Source organism: Columba livia, chromosome 6 (genome assembly GCF_036013475.1).
Source record: "Columba livia isolate bColLiv1 breed racing homer chromosome 6, bColLiv1.pat.W.v2, whole genome shotgun sequence".
Taxonomy (NCBI): domain Eukaryota; kingdom Metazoa; phylum Chordata; class Aves; order Columbiformes; family Columbidae; genus Columba; species Columba livia.
The window spans coordinates 24,404,219-24,425,799 of record NC_088607.1 but is presented as its reverse complement, the minus strand read 5'-3'; the positions used below and the strand labels follow the sequence as shown (position 1 = coordinate 24,425,799).

Genomic DNA, 21,581 nt, shown 5'->3' with positions numbered 1-21,581 from the left:
TGTGATGCATTAGCAAAAATGTCTTGCCTAAATTCTTGGAAGCAGATAGGATATATCGATTTAAGAAAAATATGATTCTTGTTAAATAGTTAAGGAAAACAAAAACAAAAAACAAACAAACAAACAAAAACCACACAAAACAAAAAACACACCACAACCTGAAATCAATTCTAATGCCTCATCTGATTTTAAGATAATTTGAAAAAGCATGTATCAGCATTAGTCAGTTTGATAAGAGCTTTTCCTATGAGCTTAAACACAAGAATACTGACTGTCATCTGAAAGCAACCCTATAGATTTTAGCTCACCTTATTTCTTAAGCTATACTGCCTAAATATTTACTCTTCCTATCACAATAAAATAGTCTCCCTCTACTCTCCGAGTAACAGTGTGAACAACAATAACATAAACTCATTACAAGAAACACAGATATTATATTAGACTTGCCTTTCTGTTTAAGTGTCTCCATCTTTGTTCTTTAAAGAAATGCAGGTTTCATAATTATAATGGGATGAAAACAATGCATCTGAGGTAGAAAAACATTCAAAAACACCTATACTGCCATCTTTTGTTGTTGTACAATTTCCTTTATACCCAGTGGACAAGATGCTCCTGGTAAAGTTGCAAGAAAGCAGAAAAACTCCACATAATAATACATCAGTTACTTGGAAGTATACTTATGGATACCCACTGATGATTTTGTCCTATAAGCTAAGACTGTTACACGTGACGAAATACATACTGCTTGCTTTTGACACTATAAGTAAAACTGATTAAAATGTTAACCTTAAAAATGCAGTTAGCTAAAAAATAGTTGTTGGGCAGAGGGGTTGCAAAATACTAGGAAATAGATGTATTTTATAAAAACAAGTGCTTTGACCCAGTATTATGCAATTAAATTTATATTTAAAGAGACCTACAACAGTGTGTATCAATTCATAGCAACAAGCTTCAGACATAATAGTTATATATACACTTAATCATCTAGATTAAATGATCATTTATATAGACCTTTAAAATCTGAAATTATAGTGTGGTTTGATCCATCACAATTTCATTTTGTTTATTTAAATCATATCCAATGTAAAAATATGGGGTCTTAAAATGTATTATCAAATCACATTCTGTTTTGCATCTCTAACTTTTGAACAGTTGGAAGTACAATTCGTATACCTATAAACCAAAGAAGGGTACAGTTTTAAATAATTATGTCAAGAAATGACAACTATACTCTTCGTAGAAGCAGGGATGAATAATTACAAAGCTGGGACATAATTAAGCAATTTTGACTGTCATATTCTTCAGCTGTCTTTCTGATGTGAAGTGCTGTCATGCCCAGAAACACACTTCACACTGGACAGGCATCTTCCACTTTGATCTACACTTATGCCAGTGACACAAGGTCATGGTCTGGTCATTAAACAAAGCTTCCTCATCTGGCTCAATGCCTCCTATCCAGCCAGGCTTGCCCAATCTTTATTAAAATCAGGCATGATACAATGTTCAATATTTTGACAAAAGAAAACATAAACATCACAGAATAATGAAGTTTAGCTCCCTTACATAGTGAGATGGAACATTGCATTGTAACATTAAACTGTTTTCTAATAAATGACTGCATCTTTCTGTAAGACACTCATATCACAAACAGATGTATTTTAAACAAAGGATGAAATGAAGCAAAGCACAAGAAACTGCAGTGTTCTGTTAAAATAAAATTAAAAAAAATAAAGGAAAAAAGAAAGTAAAAGAATTTATACAAAATAAAATATTTATGGCTTAGTGATGACTGGTGATTGCTAGATACTTTAAAATTTGAGTATACACAAGCTAGTCAGATGGAAATCCCTTGCTTTTATTCTCATTTTGTGTATTTTTTCTTGGTGGGGAATTTTGCTCTCCCAAGTATTTCATGTCAAGACTAAAATGAAAACAACTCCCCATATCACAGCCTCTTTAGATCATCAGTCTGCTTTTTATGCTGAATAAGCCATACCATCTCCTGCTTATCATAATGGGAAAAAAAAAAAAACACCTAACTTAGGAATTTTTTTTTTTTTTTTTCAGAAGAAGCAAGTCTGATGGGCTCACTGTTGTTACTACATTTGGCAGAACAACATTTCCATGTGGCATCCACCAACATAAATCCTAATCCCTTCAACTCTATTCCTGTCAAGCACAGGCTGACACAGCAGCTACTGCCTTGAGGAGGGGGTGTGGAAATTCTTAGCAAGTTCATGGTCAGCAGGGTCTTGTATCACTGGATCAACTTCTTAAGGAGTTGATGACCAATACTGGATGTTCCGACGCCTTCCTCTTAGTTTGCATCAAGGTGTATCCTCCTCTAATTAGTTTCAGAAAGCTTTGAATATATTACAACTACCTGTTAAATTTGGCTGAAGTTGGTAAAAAACCTTAACTACTATAGGGGAGAGGAACTGATGAACAGACAGAAAGCACAAGATTCAGGTAACCTGAAGGTTGAAGAATGAAAAAACATTATGTATTCAAGGTACAACATATGATAGAATTTGAAAGTACAGTTATTGTGCACACCATTTTTGTGATATATAGAGGAATGTTGCTTGTTATGGTCTTCAAGTATAGCTATAAATAGCTATATACATATATAGCTGTAGCTTAAAACATATGCAGAGAGGACTCTATGAGTGTTCTCAGACAAAACCAGTTTGCATGCTTTTGTACTATGTGCAAGAATATCCTTGGAAACAAGCACAAATTCAAAACCATTTTAAGAGATATATAATATCTGTTCTGCATCCAATTTAATATTTATTTTAAATTAGCCAATTCTGTAATATGTATATAATATTGCATGATGAGGGTAATTTTGTCACACCTTAAGAAGCATTAATTCATGCCATGAAAAGCATTTACAATTTTACCATCAGCAATTTGTACCAAGCCATTTACAAAGAAAAAAAACCTTTAGTATGGCAATAACAACAGTAAATTTGAGCCTTCTGCAAATTTGCTGAAATAAATGTATGTTTTATCCTAAGACTTAGTGGGTAAATAATTCAAAACTATACAAAAGGCTCAATTACAGATAGAAAAGATAAAGATGCTATCCCTACATTTGTGAATTAATTTACCCTTAGCTATTGACTTTAAAAGAGGTTTCATCCAGAAAAGGAACTTCAAATTTAATAAACAGACAGGTTTTCTTCTTTTATCCTATTAAGTCAGTTAAAATTCAAAAAGCAGACCCTTAAATGAAAAATTATAATTGCTAATAAAATTAAAATAACACTTCACCAGATCCGAAATGGTATTAGACAAGAAAAATTATAAAAGAACACAGATGTATGCTACATTTGGCACGTTTCAGTTGTTGCATTTGGCCAGATTCAGCAAAGATGGTTTGCTGTGAATAAGATACCCACAACATCTTAGAAATAAATTATTTCACTTATTACATATATAAAGCTGAAATAACTAAAGGCATGAGTAAACAATATATCAAAGCTATGCTTGTATCAGTACTGTTAACATTTTAGTAGTTATAAATGAATCAGTCTGAATTAATTTGTTATGCACTGCAATTGTACTTGTGATAATGCATTTATCTAGCAACACGGTTATGCTACCAAACAGTGCATTTCCATAACTGCTATGTTATTATTCAGCATTATTGGAAATCTGCAATAAATTATTGATGGTACATTTTAGAGAACAAAACAGCAAACAGAAAGCAAGTAGACTGAAAACTTGAGCGGAGTTTTAAGAAAGATCTGCAGCATTAAAACATTCTGAAGCTGAGACTGCTGTTATTGTGTGTTGATCAACAACAGAAAAAGAAGGTAAAGTGGAGAACTCACATGCACAGATTGTTTGCATCAGTAGTATGCATTATGTGCAGAGTTGATGCAAGTAGTATCAAATCTCAGATTACTGACACTGTCCCTCTGATGATGTCAATACTTATTAGCAGGACACCACACCAAGGGACATCATACAAAATTAGGATCAGCTGGCCCACTGAAAGCCAATAAACATCATAGGTGTGAGCTCTGTGATAGACGTTTTGTTTAACATACAAGGCAGGGGGACAACTTGTCAGAAAAATTGCATTCTTTCACAAAAGCACATCACACAGTTGCTACATATCTTTAGACAGGGTAAAAATATTCTTTCAAGCTCAGTGACACATATTAGTTACTTTGTTATATTAAACAGAGGTTGGAAACCAGAAACTTGATAAGATAACCACAGTCCATTAACCAGACGTAACAGTAAAGTTTTATATTAAACCACAGAAAAATTACTAAGGCCTTTGTCCCTCACCTGCTCATGTTTACCAGTCCTTTCATTTGAAAGGGTTTATCTGTTACTTTAATGAAAGACACAGCCAAGATTTTGGAGTTATTTTAAAACAGTGTTAATGAATCACATTGTTGTTACTTCTTCCATTTACTCTCCTACCTTAGCATCCTTGGGCTTAACCACTTTCATGAAGGCACCTCTTACCAAGGCTTCCTCTCTCTCCCTCCTGGTTACTTTCCGAGTATCAAGAAATTTCAGGTTTGTCAATTTGTGTAGGACAAAATATCTGACAGATAGCAAAATGCACACAGTTAAAATCAAACAATAAACAAAGACTTACTCACAGACTAAATGACTAAAAAAAAAAATAACAGCAATAAACAGCTTTCCACCTTTTTCATGAACGGAGCTTATGTAAAAAGTTATAATACTTACTTTACTCTCTCAAATGAAGCTTTTTGTAAGCACTCCATAAACATTTAATGCTGGGTGGATCAAAGGGACAAGAAAATTATCACCACAGGCATGTTTGTTCTCTGTAGGTATTAGTGAGGTATAAAGTATATAATGGAAATTGTTTGGAATTTCCAGTTTGGAAAAAGGATTTTTTGAGTGATTCCAAAGATTCCATCTCATATTGCAGAAGAAAACCAATCTGAGACAAGGGCAACTGCCAGCTATCTTCTCTGACAGAATTCTCAGAAAACATTCATCTGCCAACTTCCTCAGATTTTTGTTTTATTTTCCTAGAGACCCAATGATCACCACTATTAGAGACATGTGAAGAGCAAATCATCAAGGACTGTAATTTGTCTTTTACCATACATCCTAAAACACTATCTTTTGTCTTGAAAGGAGCATATGTCAATGTTCAAAGCACTTAACATTAAAAAAGAGAATTTGTCAAGAGAAAACACGGAGAGTTATTCCTGGTCTCTGCTATCCAAGACTAGATTTTGACACAGGCATCATTTGGAAGGAGAATTCCAATTTGGTCCTGCCAGAGAGACAAGGTGTCCTCATGGCATATGGATCCTAGATCAGGATTAAATGCAGAAGCATACAGTTTTATGAAAATGATTTTAAGAATTCAAAGTTCTTGTTAGTATCCATCAGTACTATACTCTATTTATCCTTTTTACTCGAAGTACAGCAGCTTTTTAGCCTCAAAAAAATACCATTGGCTCCTTGCTTGCAGGGGGAAAGAACATGGCACATCAGAAAGAAAGGGACACAATCATGGCAAATCAAAATATCTAACTACCTCAAGTGTGTGTCATTTACATTTAGTCAACCAAATGTGAGGCAGAAATTGCAAGTGAGGGAAGTGACAGACTTTTCCTGGCAGGGGGTAGGAAGGTGATTGATAATGTTCCCCACGCCTAGCTGCTTTGTGTAAAACTCCAGTCAGTCAGAGAGCCTCCTAATCATACCAATCCCTTCTGGCACTGGGAGGAAGAAATCAAAGTATTCAAACACCCTGCATAACACAACATTTTGAAAAAGAACAACACACACATAATTTATTTTAAAAGGTAAGAGTTATCTTAGCATTTTGTTTCCAAGACCAGATAAATGGGAAAAAGTCTGTAAGACTCCCTTTCTACAACCAACCAAAATCTAATGCTGCAAAGTATCTTTCTGTCAAGTACACCTTTCCTCTGGGGCAAGAGCTTCATAAATTGTTAACAAGTGAATGGAAAATGCTCAGTACTGAAACGCTCAGATAATTCAAATGTGAATCCTCAATCTATGACTTTCAATGATATTAGGAAAAGAAAGAGAGTCACTTTACATGTTCTGTTCTGTCCTAAAACCATTTATTAAACAACATCTACAGATCTATGAGACTGACACATCCTCAGATTCCTCCCAGCTTTCCTGGCTGCCCTTCCATTCCTCCCTGGCATTTTGCTGGCCCTTATCTTTCAGTGGAAGAGAAGCTATTCATCTTGTGTTACAGGCAGAAAAACTCTGATGACAACAGATTCTTCCAAATAAAGACGTGTACAGAAGGAAACAATATGTCAAGAGTAAAGAAGAGTGAAGCTAAAAATAAGTAAAGACACCCACTAAGTGTAGGGTGAGAAAAGATGAATATTCAGGTGAAGAAAACATCGGTATTAGAAAATCAGCAAATGTTTAATGATGGAATGAAATATGCCATTGAAAAGCAGGCTGCAACAAAAATGACAACAGACTAAGACAGCACTGTCATCTCTGCTGACTTTGGATCACAGCCCTAATGTCAGTCTCTCAATCATTTCAAAAGAGCTTAAAATTATAATAGCATTCCTTGATACAAATGTGGTTTTGTATTTTTAAGCCACCCTGACTGCAGTTCAGAAAACAGAATGAGCACCAGCACTTGCCAATTCGAAAAACAAAACTAAAAAATCCCTACCCCTGTATACTAAGTGGCAAACTACACCACAAGTCAGAGGTTTGAAGTTGTTTTTGGTTGGTTGGTTGGTTGGAGTGTTTTTAACTTGCACTCCTTAAGGAGAGCAAATATTAAAAATTAAGTACCACAAAGCCTATCCTACCAGTAGAATAAAGGTATATCAGTGATTAATTATTTTAAAAGATGATTCAAAATACAATCCCATTTATTCATATTCCTGATACTAAACATGGGATAAAAATAATCTATATTATATGAAAATAATACAACAGTTTTTTAGTAAATGGCTGAAGAAAAGCATGGGTCTTCCTGGATATATTTTAGCTAGAAATATGAAGATGCATCTTCAATCTAAATCTAACAGAAGTTTGCCATAAAAAAATACAGGGAAGGATTACCAAAGCCATGGAATGAACACTTTACAATATCAATTCAACCCTTGTAAATTTAATCCAGGGTTATTTGTTGCACAAAATCTCTTTACTGTGATGTATGACTTAGTTACTAAGGTTATCACAGCAGTATCCTAAAGTTGCATAGCACATAAAACATTTCAGTTAACAATGCAGGGAGGTTAACTCCCACAGATAACCTACCATCAGAGGGTTACACCAGATGACATGCCTCTGTCAGCTTTCAGGAGCTATTGATGGTTCAATCAGTTTGTTTTGAAGGTAAAGTACAACAAAAGGGCACTAAACTTATTCAAACTGTCAACAGGGACTATCTGGGATGTTGCTTGCAGGTAAGTAATTTTGGGTGTTTTAAGACTATTATCAAACACCAATGGCTGCAGAAAGAGACAGCTACTAATAACACAGAATGCAGCCAACATAAAATACTTTATGGCAGGTATTAGAATCCATAAATTGCATGACACATTGCACCTGTGTTAGACTTGTAAAATCACTAGTTAAGAGAAGGCTGTTTAATGAAGAAAGATCCATCTAAACTTTATATTGTAGGTTTAGAAAGGTTTATTTTATGTTATAAGTTGGGGGATCAGGGTGTCCTCCCCCTGCCACCTTTATTTTTTTAATCATTTTGAAACTTCGCACACCTCCATGCACTCTGAGACTTCTCTTTCTGGGTTTTAACATCTTTGCAGTGGTGTGAAAAAAGGTGGTTATTTTCAGTGATGAGGATACAGGTAAGCTCCAGAGAGAGAAAAAAAACAAAACCAAAAACAAAAACAAACAAAACAAACAAACAAAAAAACCCACAACCCAGAGCCACCAGGAAGGTGCTTAAAAATCTGTTTATCACTGCCTGTAAACTGATCTTCTAATTCATGGTGGATTAAGGAAATGAACTATGTAAGTAAAGGTTCATCTTCATTTGTCCAGAATCATCCCCCACCTTGACTCCCAGTGGCAAGAATCCCATGTAAACAAGCTAATAACAGGTATCCTTCACACACAAACAGGAACACTCAGAGATGAGAAAAGAACAGAGAATATCATATTTCATGTTATTTCAGTCTCAGTTAAGTGAAAATGACAATAAAGATTAACACGTCATTTACCAATTTTGTAAGTGTTGCATGTGATTAGTACTATTTTAACAGTTTTTGCACAGACCTGTCAAGATATTGGGAAAGAAGGACAGACTTGAGGGGGCATTTGCAGAGGAATGCAATGAGTTTGGGATTCAGCTACCATTGACATTGGCTAAAGCTCAACGGGGCAAAGCCTTCCTTTGAAGAAACGTGTTGGAGTTCAGGAAGGGACAGAATAAAGACAGGTTTGAAATCAGCTATTGCTACATTTTAAACAATACACAGCTAGTTTTTATATAAAGAAATACTGTCTCTGATACTGACTGACTCTATACCCTTTAAAGAACCACAGACTTGTTGTCTCAACTCTGCCTTACAAACACGGACACTGAGACCTATCAGATACCTTGCAGGTATGTTCAGTATCTGTTTCTAGTTCTCTACTGTATAAGTCATTGCTTAACACATAGACCTTGGATTATTCCCTCATCCCTGAAAAATCAGTGATTCACACAATTTTAGGAGAGATTTTCACAGGTGAAGCAAAAAGGTTCAAAGAGAATGTGGAAGTGCTCCTCAAAGGATCACATGGAAGAAAGGAAGAAACTTATTTTAAACATACACAAGAAATTTGGCCGTCCTATTCAAAACACACAGGTGTAAATAACTTTTACGTCAACTCCTTATCCTCGTAAAATAACTACAGTGTAATTTCATTTTGATCTATTTTTTCAGTAGCCATTTAGGTTCAGGCATAAAAAATTCCTAGGTTTTAATGAGTTTCAGTACACTACTCCTTACTATTATCAAAAAGTTCTAGGAAACTTTTATTCTAGAGCTGTGAACATCATTAAAACAACACACAAAATCACATAATATTATGACACCTAAGGGCCTTGATTCATATATTAACTCCCTTGGAAAAGCAGACAGGTTGTAGAACATGGTTGGCTTCCTGATACTGAAAGATAATGGCATCACCTGTGAGCCACACTATAAGAAAATCTTAAAAGTGGTAATAAATTACTTGGGGAAAGAATGTTTGTTTTGTTGTGGGGTTTTTTACCCTTCTACTACAAGAAAAGTATAGCAAGTTTGCATATGTTAGAATTCCAGAGAAATTAAAGTCTTCCACTGAATCTTTAGTGAAAGACTATGATAAGAACTAGATTCTGTCTAGTCCTTCCTTCTGTACTTTTATTAACAAAACCTGAAATATAAAATTGTACTATATGCATCAATGTCTAAGTTTAAAACACAAAATTAATCTTGCACTGAAAAATTGACAAATATATGCCCAGAAGAATGTCCAGCTCTATTCATTTCATAACTGCAACATGCTCTTTGTCTCAGAAAGTGTTTACTTTCATTTTTCTGTTTTCTGTGCTATTGTATTTCCTTTCTTTGACAATCACGGAACATAAAAATAATATACCTATTTCAAACTTTGAAGGGTCAACTATACTCTCCGTTGCATTATTGTAAACTAGAAATTATAAATAAACTAAAGTTGGCAATGTTACATCGGCATTCAAATGAGGAGACATGAAAAAAAAAATCAGAAGGATTGAGCAAAAATGTTTATGACATTGAATTAGATTATCTCCTGTAATTGTTTCTTGTGCACCACCAAAAAGTTTAATGCCCTACCCTTACTCTCCAAAGAGCATATAGCCAGCTGCAGAATTTCTATCTGCAAGAGAACTTCCTCAATACAGAGTTAAGGAAGTCAGGTCATTAACTTAAATCAACATCTTCCAGAACAGAGGGCGTGATGTTAGCACAAGGTATGTCAGATCATCACATCACTTTGGCTCTGCTTGGTGATGATCAAGTAATTCTGAAGGGTGCTCACAAATCCAAACCACCTCCCAATACTTTAACATCCTCTGCTCTACTTCAATGTAGTAAACTCTATAAACTAGAAAAATATCTCTTTATACATGTAATAATAATTATAGTTATGTCTTGATTTACTGCATTAGTCTGGACAAACTTGGGTATTATGGACTTCTATTTATTTGGCTGAAGAAAAACATTACAACAGCCCTTACTCATAAATCCTTACAGTGGCTAATCTCAGGTTGTATGGCTAGTTGACCTCTACCAAATACATGGCTTTTTCTTCCAGATACTGTAGAAATCACAAGGTCTCATGCAAAGAGTGAAGTAGCACAGATTCACAGATTATACAAATTTAAGAGAATACCCTAATCATCTCATTAAGTACATAAAAAGCATACACATACCACAAAAAAGTACCCAGTATATCAGCATTACTTTCATTACTGAGGACTTCTAGTCTCCTATTGCTTCTTGAATATGTATTTATGTATGTATATTACCATCCAAATTCAATAACAAGACTATTTAAAATAAATTAGTAGGATGTGCCTCACCAAAAAAAACCAACACTGAAACAAAATAAAACTGCAAAGAAACTGAAAATGCTATAAGAGGATCCAGCATTTCACAGAATCAAACCCGTGGGTTGGGAATAGCTGATTTAGCTTGAAAAGTTAATCCATACAAAATACATGCACTTCCTTTCTTGCTGTTATATCTTAAGAGGACTTCATAAGGTTATCACCATTTGCTCCCCCTGCTAAAGATAGCATATCTAGCATATGTACTTTTAAGCTAATTTAAAATAAACTCAGGCATTTGTTTCCACTTGCCCTTGTTTCCATGTCAACAGCACTTAATGAATGCATCATTCCAGGAAACGTCAATAAGGAGCACAGAGGAATGAGCAAGCACTGAAACCTTCACACATGGCATACATCCTTCACAATCATATCACTTTAATGAAAATAGGTGAGGTCACCTGCAGCACTCGCAAATGCTTTGTAATACATTCTGACCCAGATGATTTTTCACAGTTCAGTAGCACCACGTTTGAAGTTTTCACTGCAAACAATACACCCACAGGACTGACCAAGTGTGGGTACAAGAGAAGCAACCAGCAATTACTGTGTTGACTTCTGTTACTTTGATCTCCGGGTCATGACCTTTGCTTTCACGCAAGCTTCAAAGTTGAGATTATAAGTTATTTCAGAGGATCCACTGTTCTGCAAGCTATTTTTCCGTATTTCTTGCTTCCTGTTTGAGAGAAAGCTTTTAGAACTTTCCTATCAACTTTATATTTTAGATATTCTCTTGCCCTTACCCTCAAGATATCCCTTTACAAAATATCACCTCCCAAATACGGAAAGCTTTAAAAGAAGTTTAAAAGAACTTGTAGCAATTTTTGTTTTCTTTTTACAGAAACAGACTAAAGCCATTTTACAATGACAGAAAAAAGAAAAACCATCAGCTTTTAACATGAATCAAACAAGTTTCCTTATAAAAATACTGCAGAAGGGAAATTCCCATTTTCTTTTCCTGTCCAAGCAAAAGTTCCAATAACAAACACTGAAATGTTGACATCAGTTTGTTCTACACATTTGAAAGGTAAGAAGGAATAACAGGGATAGGAAAAGAATAGTTTTTCTTTTTTCTGTTTCTAAAAAATTATCCTACTTAAATGTTACTGTATTTCTTAGAAATAAATAAGGACTCTGAGAAAAAGTCATAACAATGTTCTTGTATAAAGTTTATTTTTAATCAAAAACTAGGGAAAAGCTTTAGTGTTGAAATAAGTATAAATGATACACCAATGGATTACCTGAGGAATCAGATCGAAACTTCTTGCAAAATGCATAGTTTTATACACTTTTGAAGTATTTTTGAAAAAAACATAATTATTTTAAAAATATATAGTATTACTTCTTATCTCTGTTACTAATACCTCAGTAAATAACTGGACCTTGAAGTTTTAAAAATCAGATTTTCCACCTTTTTTAAGGTTGAGATATTTGGAAATTTACAGAGTTTTCAGTTTGTTGGAATAAGAAGAGCAAGTAAAGCTTTAATTTCTAGCACCTTTCTCTTTCTGGTTGAGGAATTAAATAGCCTGAACTCTAATTGAACTCAGTAGGAATGAAATTAAACCTCAATGAAAAATGAAGCTGTGGTTCCAATGGTCACTGCAAAAATTTACAAAAAGAAGCTCCTATTCAGAACAAAACAAAACCAGCTAACATTTATGGTAAAGCAAAATGTTAACATAATTCAGGTTCACCAAAATGTGATCTTTTGATGCTGTGTGACAAAGTTTCTCAAAAAACAAAAATCTTATTAAAAAAGTTACTTCAAACCCTTAAAAATGCTGAAACTGGCCATTTCAAATGTTTGCTTTTGAGATTTGAAGCAATACATTTGATAAAATGCAAATACTTTCTTACTCAGGAGAGCCTGCTGCTGTTAAATCTGTGAGATAGTTCTGTATGTTTGAGGGAAGGAAGAAAAAAGTTGTGTCCAAGATGCTTCAGAATCTGTATCCAAAACTCTGAACTAGCTATTCAGAGTAAAATTAGCAGAGCACTTTTAATCAGTTCCACCACGTAGGTAAATATATTCCCCTGAACTCAGACAGACAGATAGATAGATGGATGCTGTTGGGTTTTGAGGCTAATGTTGTCAGGCAAACACATTTCATATAATTTAACAAATAATTATGAAAAAGGATCAGGAAGCTTTCATTATAGCAGCAGAACCATAAATCATTTAACTAATTAGAAGTCCATTCTTCTTTCTTAAAAGAGCTTTCATTAACCTAGTTTATATGGAAAAAAATACCCAGGGTTTTTGAAAAATTGTGGGGAAAGAAAATGGGAGCAATGTTGCAGTTTCCAGCAGATGCATAAATACAATCACTTTACACTTTGACACGGTGGTTTGCCACAATATGACCTAAAACTACCTTGACCTCCCTGAAATCAACATTTTTGCATTGAAATGAAACAACAGATATGCTTGTTTTGATGTATGGCTGTGTGACATATTATAAATATTACATCACATAATCACAGAGGATGTCAATCAATAAAGAATTTTTTCACACAGCACTAAATGAACCGTGGGTTCTTGCCTCTGAACGGCTCCTTTAACATACTACTTTTGCTTAAATGATTAATAGGAGACATATTGTCAGAAAACATACTTAAAGTGAAAAACAGTAAACTGTAGAAATATCATTCATTTTTTAAGCAATTCTCTAGTGCAAATGTCACATAAATTTACATAGAAACAGCACTATTAGGCTTTTGTAAGCTGAATAGTCAGCATACCTTCCACTTTAGTGTCAAAGCAAAAGGAAAATATTTTATTAAATCTAGGTTGCTCTACTTGCTGAAAACCAAAATGCTACAGCTAAGCGGGATTCAGAAGTTGAATAGTTAGAAGGTGAAAGTGTTTAATCTAATGATAAACTACAAATCCTCTCCAAAAATTTGGAACAACAACAAAAAAAGTACACGCACACCCAGGACAGCTGTGCTGTTGTTTCAACCAACAGCATTTCTGAGCAATAAACTGGTGTATCAAATTAATTCCACTTCCCAATAAACCTGCTTTTAGTCTCCACCAGTTCGTATTGTTTCATAATAACTCTCATAGCAGAGTTTGGATTACATGAAGAGAAAATCAGAGTTTTATTATATAACTCTGAATCTGTGGGTGACCTGCTAAAAGAAAGGAAGCTCAGGCTCTGCAAGGTCGGCAGCACAGTGACCAGTGCTGCTTGGCTCGGACTTGCCTCAGACAGCCTTTTTCAGATGATATGAAAAATGCCAGCACATAAAGACTGAAATCTTGTATCAGAGGTGAGCAAGGAAAAAGAAATCCAATACCTTTTTTTTTTTTTCTTCCCAATAATCAATGTCCCACTTGCCTAAAGGTTATAGTTATGAAAATTACGTCACTTCAGCAGACATTCTGTAAGTTTTTGATCTGTACTCAGAGTCATCATCAGCCTCAAGTATTTTTATAAAAAAAAAAAAAAAAAAAAAAAAAATAGCCCTTGTAATTTTTAGCAAGATTTCAGTTGGATCAGTTTGACATATGGGGGGGGTTTGGTTTAATCTTTAATCTAAACACTAACTGCTCTGAGTAAAACAGCACAACATAGGAGTCATCCTTTCCTCTGTGTTCTTTAATAGTGCCTTGATAACCATAGTAGAAGAAACTCATCACCATAATCAAATGTCAACAGAAGACAATACAACTGGCTGAGTATAGTTTTTTGGGGTTTTTTTAATTGTCACCCTTAGTGTATGCAAATGTTTCCTTACCTTGGCCTTAAAAAAAGGAAAGGCTGTAAGTAGACACATATGAGCACTCACATTCAGAAAACCCTGTGCACACCTGCTCAACTTAAAAAAGTGCTGTACAGGACTGAAATACTTCTTGAAACAGGGTTCCTGAGAGTGATCTCATTGAAATGGGTTACTCAAATTCTCAGATGTTTCATGGCAGAATATGCCACGTTGTGTTCAGAATAGTGTAGATGTTTCTTTGAGACTCTGAGTTGGTTTTAGTTCAATATTTTACCAGTAATAAACCAAAACTGACATAACTTATCATACTTCCAAGTGAAAACACTAACCTGTACCTCTGGTAGTCATCTTCATCCTTTTCTTTGCAGACCAGTTCATTTGGGCACGCCACGTTTCCAAGCAAACTGAGATACTGTAGTGAGGGCACAACTTCAGCCAAATGATCCAAAAGGCTTTCTAATTCCGTTATGTGTCAAAGGTTGGGGGTTAAGGATTCAACGACATTAATGAAAAAAACATTTAGAGTTACAGCACTGTTGATTTAAACATACATTTCATTAACTGACAATCAAATTTACTATGGCATTCAAGAACACGTCACATTATTTGTTCCAAGGGCAAATGGGGATAAACTTCAGTCATTTTTTTGGCATGGAATGAAAGAATTTGGCCGTTTTGTCATTCTTTTATCCTCCTTTCTTTCCTAGGTGGTTCACTAGAAAACATTAAAACTTTGACAAAATGATGGATGTTGTGTGGCAAAATGGCTAGCAATTGCTGGAGCCATGAAACTTTTCCAGCATGGAAACAAACAGTTTCACAGCACATTCATCACTAATATATTCAGTCCACTGGAAAATGAGTTTAAAAAAAAAAAAAGTTGAACCACAACAACCCAGTTTCATTCCCAGCATATAAATGCTTTGAGTGCCACACCAACACATCAGTAATTACTCAATTAGTATATGTGAATTAATGCTTCACTAAGTACAAATTACAGACTTCAGTGTTTCTAGTTTTTTATATATGAAGCTTTAAAGTCCAGTAAAGCATACTTGTTTTCATTACAATAGGCTTATATTTTGGTGTTCGTGAGATTTTTTTAACTTAACTATGTTTCTCAGAACATAAATAATGATAAATAATGATGATACACCTTCAATATTGGAAACTATATTAAAATAAACAAGCCAACAAAGGTTAAACTATCTTTTAACCACTGAAGTATTGGAAATCACAGTTTAGGTTTAAGCATGACAACAATATCCAACCATTTGCACCCTGATGATTGATCAGATAAAGTAGATTATTTTGTTATAGTGTCACAGTGTCTAAGACTCAAACCACACATTCTTTATTACTTCAATTTACATGCAAAGAAAAAGGTGTGATTCTAAAAAAAAAAAAGTTGCCATGCAAATGCATGTAAAAAGCTTTCAATGTTTAAAAATGTACTGACTTACACAATAGCAATAATTACTCAAAACCATTAAAGGGCATTTAATTGTTCTGTTTTTATCCACTCCTGCTGTTAGAGATCACAACTATTGTTTTAAATCCTCAGCTCACTTGTGTTGCTAATATTTATACTTGATTTATGTGTTTCTGTTATCTTTGTTATTTTTAGCTGATGGAATTTATTTTATTTCTTCACCTCAATATCTTAAGGGCAACAGAAGCAATACAGAATGGAAAGAGCAGCTTCCTTGTTAAAAATGGGGTCTTCCTTTTGGAAGTCTGAAATTTTATTTTATTTCCAAACATACATAAATATCATGCTGACAATTACTGATTTTAATATCTTAAAATCAATGTATCTACATGCATAGTTAATATTCTGTTCCATGAGGTCTGAGGAATCATACTCAAATATTTTAGATGAGTGAGAAAATTAAAGGTTTGAATTTAGTTCTACAAATTAAAAATGCAAAAATGCTAGCTTCTAATTTGGCAAAATAACCTTAGGGAATGCTATATACCAGTAAGTAATATGCCAGTAAATAATCAACCAGATCCTAAGAAAAATGTCTTTTTTATAATACCATATGATATAAATAATCTTTGTTACACAAGACAAATTCTCAATCAAAATTTGGTGCTACGTCTCATCTTGTATCTGGATCTCAAGCTCATACATAAACTTTTTCATGACTGTTTCAGGAAGTATGTGACTCTGGTGGGAAGGTCAGAAACTGTTTTTCCACAGATGTTCAAGAGAAGGGCTTTAAAAAATTTCCTAAGGCTGTTAGAGAAGTGCTTGAATCTGGCACCCTCCCTCAGCCAGGAGAAACAACTTCTTGCAGGATTGCTTAAGTTGCAAAAAGGTTCTCTAAGAGAAACAGTTTATTATTACAAAAGACAGTTATTTCCATAACAGCAATCATGCAGAAATGTTTAGTTATCACAAGGCTTAGGCTGTATCTGGCCATTTCCTACTAAAAGAAAATTAAAAAAAAAAAAAAATCAAAACACCCACACACACACACACAAAACAACAACAACAAAAACACAACACACACACACAAACCCACCAAATACATAAACAATAAACATGCAGAATTTTTGCTTGTCAGTTCAGGAGAGCTTTTTCTGAGGTAGAAGGTTTCCTCCTCAGGAATTTGCTGAATGTAGAGTATGACATGTATTCTAATTCCCATCTGACCATGCAGAAGTGTAAGACTATGCAAGTAAAAGGAGAGACAACAAATTCACTAAGAATTTTGGGTAAAAATCAGTAAGTGATAATCTGCATCTTGAAAATCTGAATCTCCAGATTTGGAAATTCTTATATCTCACATCCAATCCCTGAGCATTGGTTTTAGATGCAGAAGCACCCTCCCTAAAAATTATCTTGGGTACGGATGACCTCTTACATGCAGTTCTCTGTGAGAACTCCCAGATCTTTTCTTACTTATCATTTACTCCAGGGGTATCAAACTCATTTTCATGGGAGGGCACATCAGCCTCACGGTTGCCTTCAAAGGGCCGAATGTAATTTTAGGACTGTAGAAATGTGACTACTCTTAGGCAGAAGTGTGAGTTTGACACCCCTGATTTACTCATCTCCCTCTATGAAATAGATATTTAGCATCTTAGCATTATTTCAATTTTAGCTGCCACAGAAAAAAGTGCATAGGGCAAACCCCAAAAATTGGATGTAATCACCTCAAAAGCATAAGATCACTAATTCACAGAAAAGTTGAAGCTTTCAGACTTGGACAGCTCAAAATTAACAGGACATCAGAAACATTTGAGAACAAGCTAGCCTGTGGCTTATGCTGATCAACCTCTTTGCACCAGAATCAGCAGTTACATCTTAAATAAAAGATAATTAAAATATCTGTTCTTCAGGACTTGAACTATCTTTTCTTATCCCTCTTAAAAACAAAACAAAATGCAAGGTGCAGATTATTTTTCCAAGAAGCCACATCCATCCGACATCACAGTTATTCTTCACAAAGCATGTAGGAGAAAACAAATGGTATTCTGTTCAAATTCTCATAACTAAGTAATCATAAGTCATTGCGCACTTCTAGTGCACTGCTTAGTTAACTAGCATGTCATATACTTATTTTAACCACAATACTGGAACTATACAATGCTACCAAAAGTGTAAAGTCTTTCTAAAGCAATGCTAGGAAAATACAGAGGAAGAAAATCAAAAGCAAGTCTGAAATTTTATAGCCAGCTTCCGTTTTATGGGTATTGTTACAGCCTAAGGAGCAACGAGAGCCAAAGAGCGGCAAAATCCTGCTGTGCCATTTGTAAGACCAATTTCAGCTCCATTCTCTCCAAAAAGGAAAGACACAATTAAATCCATGGACAATGCTAGTGAAATTCATTTAAAGCTCTGTGAAAATAGCCCTGAACTGATCTTTCTGAAGTCAGTGCCAGTGGTCACCAGGTGAACATGTAACAGTGATGTGTAAGTTTAAGTGATACTTATACTAGAGTGTTGTTTGAAAATTGTTTTGAAGTGTCACTATTGTGACAAAGTAACTTAGTGCAGCAATCCATCTTCTAATTCAACAGTGTCATCTTTATCAACTTATTAATGCCCTGCTTTCTAAGAGATGTTGACTAAAATAAAAATTCATAGCAATAAAATCATAAAACTCTTCAGCTCTTTTGCTCAAAGCTAAAATATTAATTCTCAGCAATTATACAACAATGGTCACCTCCAAAAAACAATCTGGTCTCTCTGAATAGTTAACAGAAACATACTAGACACGCTTCAAAACTCCACCATCATCAAAAGACTATACTGATGTCTTGCACCATTTCTCGTATTAAACTTGGGAAACATTTAAAATAACAAGGTATCTCTCATACTCAGATTAACTTTAAGCCTCATTATGTTACATGTACATATGCCACACCTGTATTTACAGCAGAATATTCACGGCATACATATACACAAACATATACAACCATTTCACCACATTTACTCTTCAGAAAAACAAATGCTACCTAGAAATAGAGTTACTTGGAAAATATAGAACTATGGTGGATCCAGTTAAGCTGCAGAGCAATATAATTTTTTGCAAGTTTTAGGCAACCAAGAAGATCTTACAAAGAAATACGTTCTGGGCTATCTATTTTTATTCACTATCTGTTACCCAATACCATGTATTTTCAGTTTCTCCTGAAGGCAAGAGGAAAAGCTAAAACCCAAAGCAAAGGATGCATCTCCTTCTCTTGCTAAGAATTAACTGTTTATGGAAGCTCATAACATTTTTGTTTGTTTTACAGAAAATCCTATAGCCTGGATTAAAATTCTAGTGCTAGTCAGGAATATGGCCTCTCACAAACCCTTCAAATATCAGTTCAACTGCATTCAAGACTACTACCAAGGCAACACTTGTGTTATTTGAAGTTAAACTGTCCCCAGTGAATACTCATTTGAACAAGGCCAAAGTTGTAAACTCTTGAGTGGATGGTATAATGCCACTTCGCTTACTCAGTTTTAGGAGAACCTCACAAGCAGGGACAGCCATTTTGATGCCAAGCTGTGTCTTGTGACAGCCAGCATAGTAAAAAGACCATTCTGTGATATTTCTGAGAGTTTGTGTGGATTCATTACTGGACAATGTCTCACATGTTCCACTATTCCAGATGTCTGTTCTAAAGAGTCTCTTTAGCAGTGTCCTTTCACTAGTCCTCCCAACATATTTACAGAGCACAAACACTGTATGAGTGTCCTTTATAAGAGTGATATAAGGGTCTAGCTACCTTAAAGTACTGAGAACTGATACTGATCATCTCCAAATTCCATACTGTTTCCTCTCTCACCAATATTCTTGGTATAACGTTATTCATGGTTGTTCTTCAGGGACAACTGCTGGTCAAACCTATGCAGAAACACAACCTTTGCTAACAGTGTCTAAATTAATTTCTTCTGTGTAACTGTCTACAAATGCTAGGCCAATATAACTGTCCAAACAAACTAACCTATACATATTTCCTATCTAACCAGTCAATTAGTTTTTGCATATAGTTTGAAGTATGCAAGAGAATCTTGGACTTCTTTCTGTAACCTTTTTCTTTGCCAGCCATTCTTTTTACTACTCATGCATTCAAATACATTTACTTTAAAATAAAAGTAACCACTCTTGTTCTCTCAGACCTTTCCAAGTTGTTCCACTATGTTATTTCAAAATGTTTGTACTTAGTCTTTTCAAATTTTTAGCCATCACACTTCCCCAAAAGAGTTCCAGGAGAGCTTTTCATGTTAATCACCACCTATGATTACAGCTTTCGGAAGGTCTTGAAAACAAAGAGACAAAGTAAAGAGCAAATAGCTTTAGATTCAAAATATTTTAAAATACATACATATAGAAATCAGAAATATCCCACAGAATTCAAGGCTGCCATGTAGGAAGACCCAAAATTGTCATCCAAAATCCTCTGCCAACTAACCATCTGTCACACAGGTGCTGCAATCAACCTAATACTAAAACAGCTGGATAGCGCTTCTAGCAGCATCATAAATGAGTAAGGTACATATATTTATACCCATTTAAAACATTTGCTTCGATTAAACTTATCACAAACACTGTGTAGCAACCACAAGCGACTCCACAGGCAAACAGCCTTGAAGCAGAAGTTACCAATTCTCCTCTGAATGCAGTGTGAAAAGATCTTTGCCACCTGAATGCTTTTCCATTAGAATGTGCTAGGTCTTCAAGGTTGGATAACCACAGAAATAGCTTGCAATATGCAAGTATACTTCTTCCCCTTCTCTGTGTGCAATAGGATGTAACACATGGTCATTTGTATGCCACGTTCTGGCCTGAACACTATCTGGTAGGGAGATAGGGCCCTGAGACAAGGCCTTGTTCACTGACTTTAAAACTATCTTCCTCAAGAAAGAAAAGGTGTGGCACAGGTAGTAATTAACTAAAGTGCATACATCTCTTGGAGAGCTTCATACATACTGAATACTTGGTAAAAAAAATCCCACTTTGTCTACTGTAGTAGCATTAGTTTTCTCCATGTAGCTGGATTTTCCATTACTTTTAAGGGTATTTCAGAAAGGTCATGGTTACAAGGCTGCAGATTTGAAGACCAGGTTTCAATGTTATCAGATATACAAACCTGAGAAAAAGGAGAAATCTTTCTATTCCTGCAATCAAATTACATTTCTGGTTCTCTTGAAAGGTCTATCCTGAAACTACATGCCCTTTCTTTCAAAGTTTGTTTTTTTGTTTGTATTTTTTTTTAAACACTATTCTGCACAGATGTTGCTCTATGTTCCCAAGGTGACATAGTGACAATCAGAAATAAAGCAGCAGCTCACCATTTTTGAAAAGTTCTAACATGTGGACTTGAATTGGTTCAAGCACTGCTATAGAACAAGATACGGAATCACCTGGACTGAAGATTACCTCCCTCTTTCATAGATGTAAGCACTCACATGACTTATTTTTTACTTCAGGTACACTTAATTCTAGAAAAAAGGTGGGATGTAAGGTGGGGAAGACAGAGAGAAAAAAAGCTCAATGCTCAGTAATTTCAGAATGTTTTACAGAATTCACCTAGGGTTTTGGCTCATCAGGTGCTGTGATTCTGTAACAAGCCACACTCGGGTTTAACCAAATCTGTAATTGTAGCACAAGAGTTCCAAACTAGATGCATGAAGAATGCTGTATCAGTTCAGCTTAGATCTTTGTTTAGGTGAGATATGAATCTGGACATAATAGGAGACAATTCATGTCTTTAACATATTCACCCA

The 21,581-nt window shown here is 34.9% G+C and overlaps 1 protein-coding gene across 18 annotated transcripts in view; it reads right to left on the bottom strand.

The window, feature by feature from the left end:
* LRMDA (leucine rich melanocyte differentiation associated) overlaps positions 1 to 21,581 on the bottom strand; it is a 702,006-nt gene that overhangs the window by 272,664 nt on the left and 407,761 nt on the right. For 14 of the 18 annotated variants that reach the window (XM_065068554.1, XM_065068557.1, XM_065068570.1 and 11 more), the window contains 2 exons: positions 14,677 to 14,811; positions 4,447 to 4,573 (listed from right to left, as the gene is read on the bottom strand). In XM_065068554.1, coding sequence (XP_064924626.1) covers positions 4,447 to 4,573; positions 14,677 to 14,811 — 262 coding nt within the window. Of the gene's footprint in view, positions 1 to 4,446; positions 4,574 to 14,676; positions 14,817 to 21,581 lie in introns of all 18 variants that reach the window. The other 4 variants (XM_065068562.1, XM_065068561.1, XM_065068558.1 and 1 more) reach the window with 3 other exon arrangements.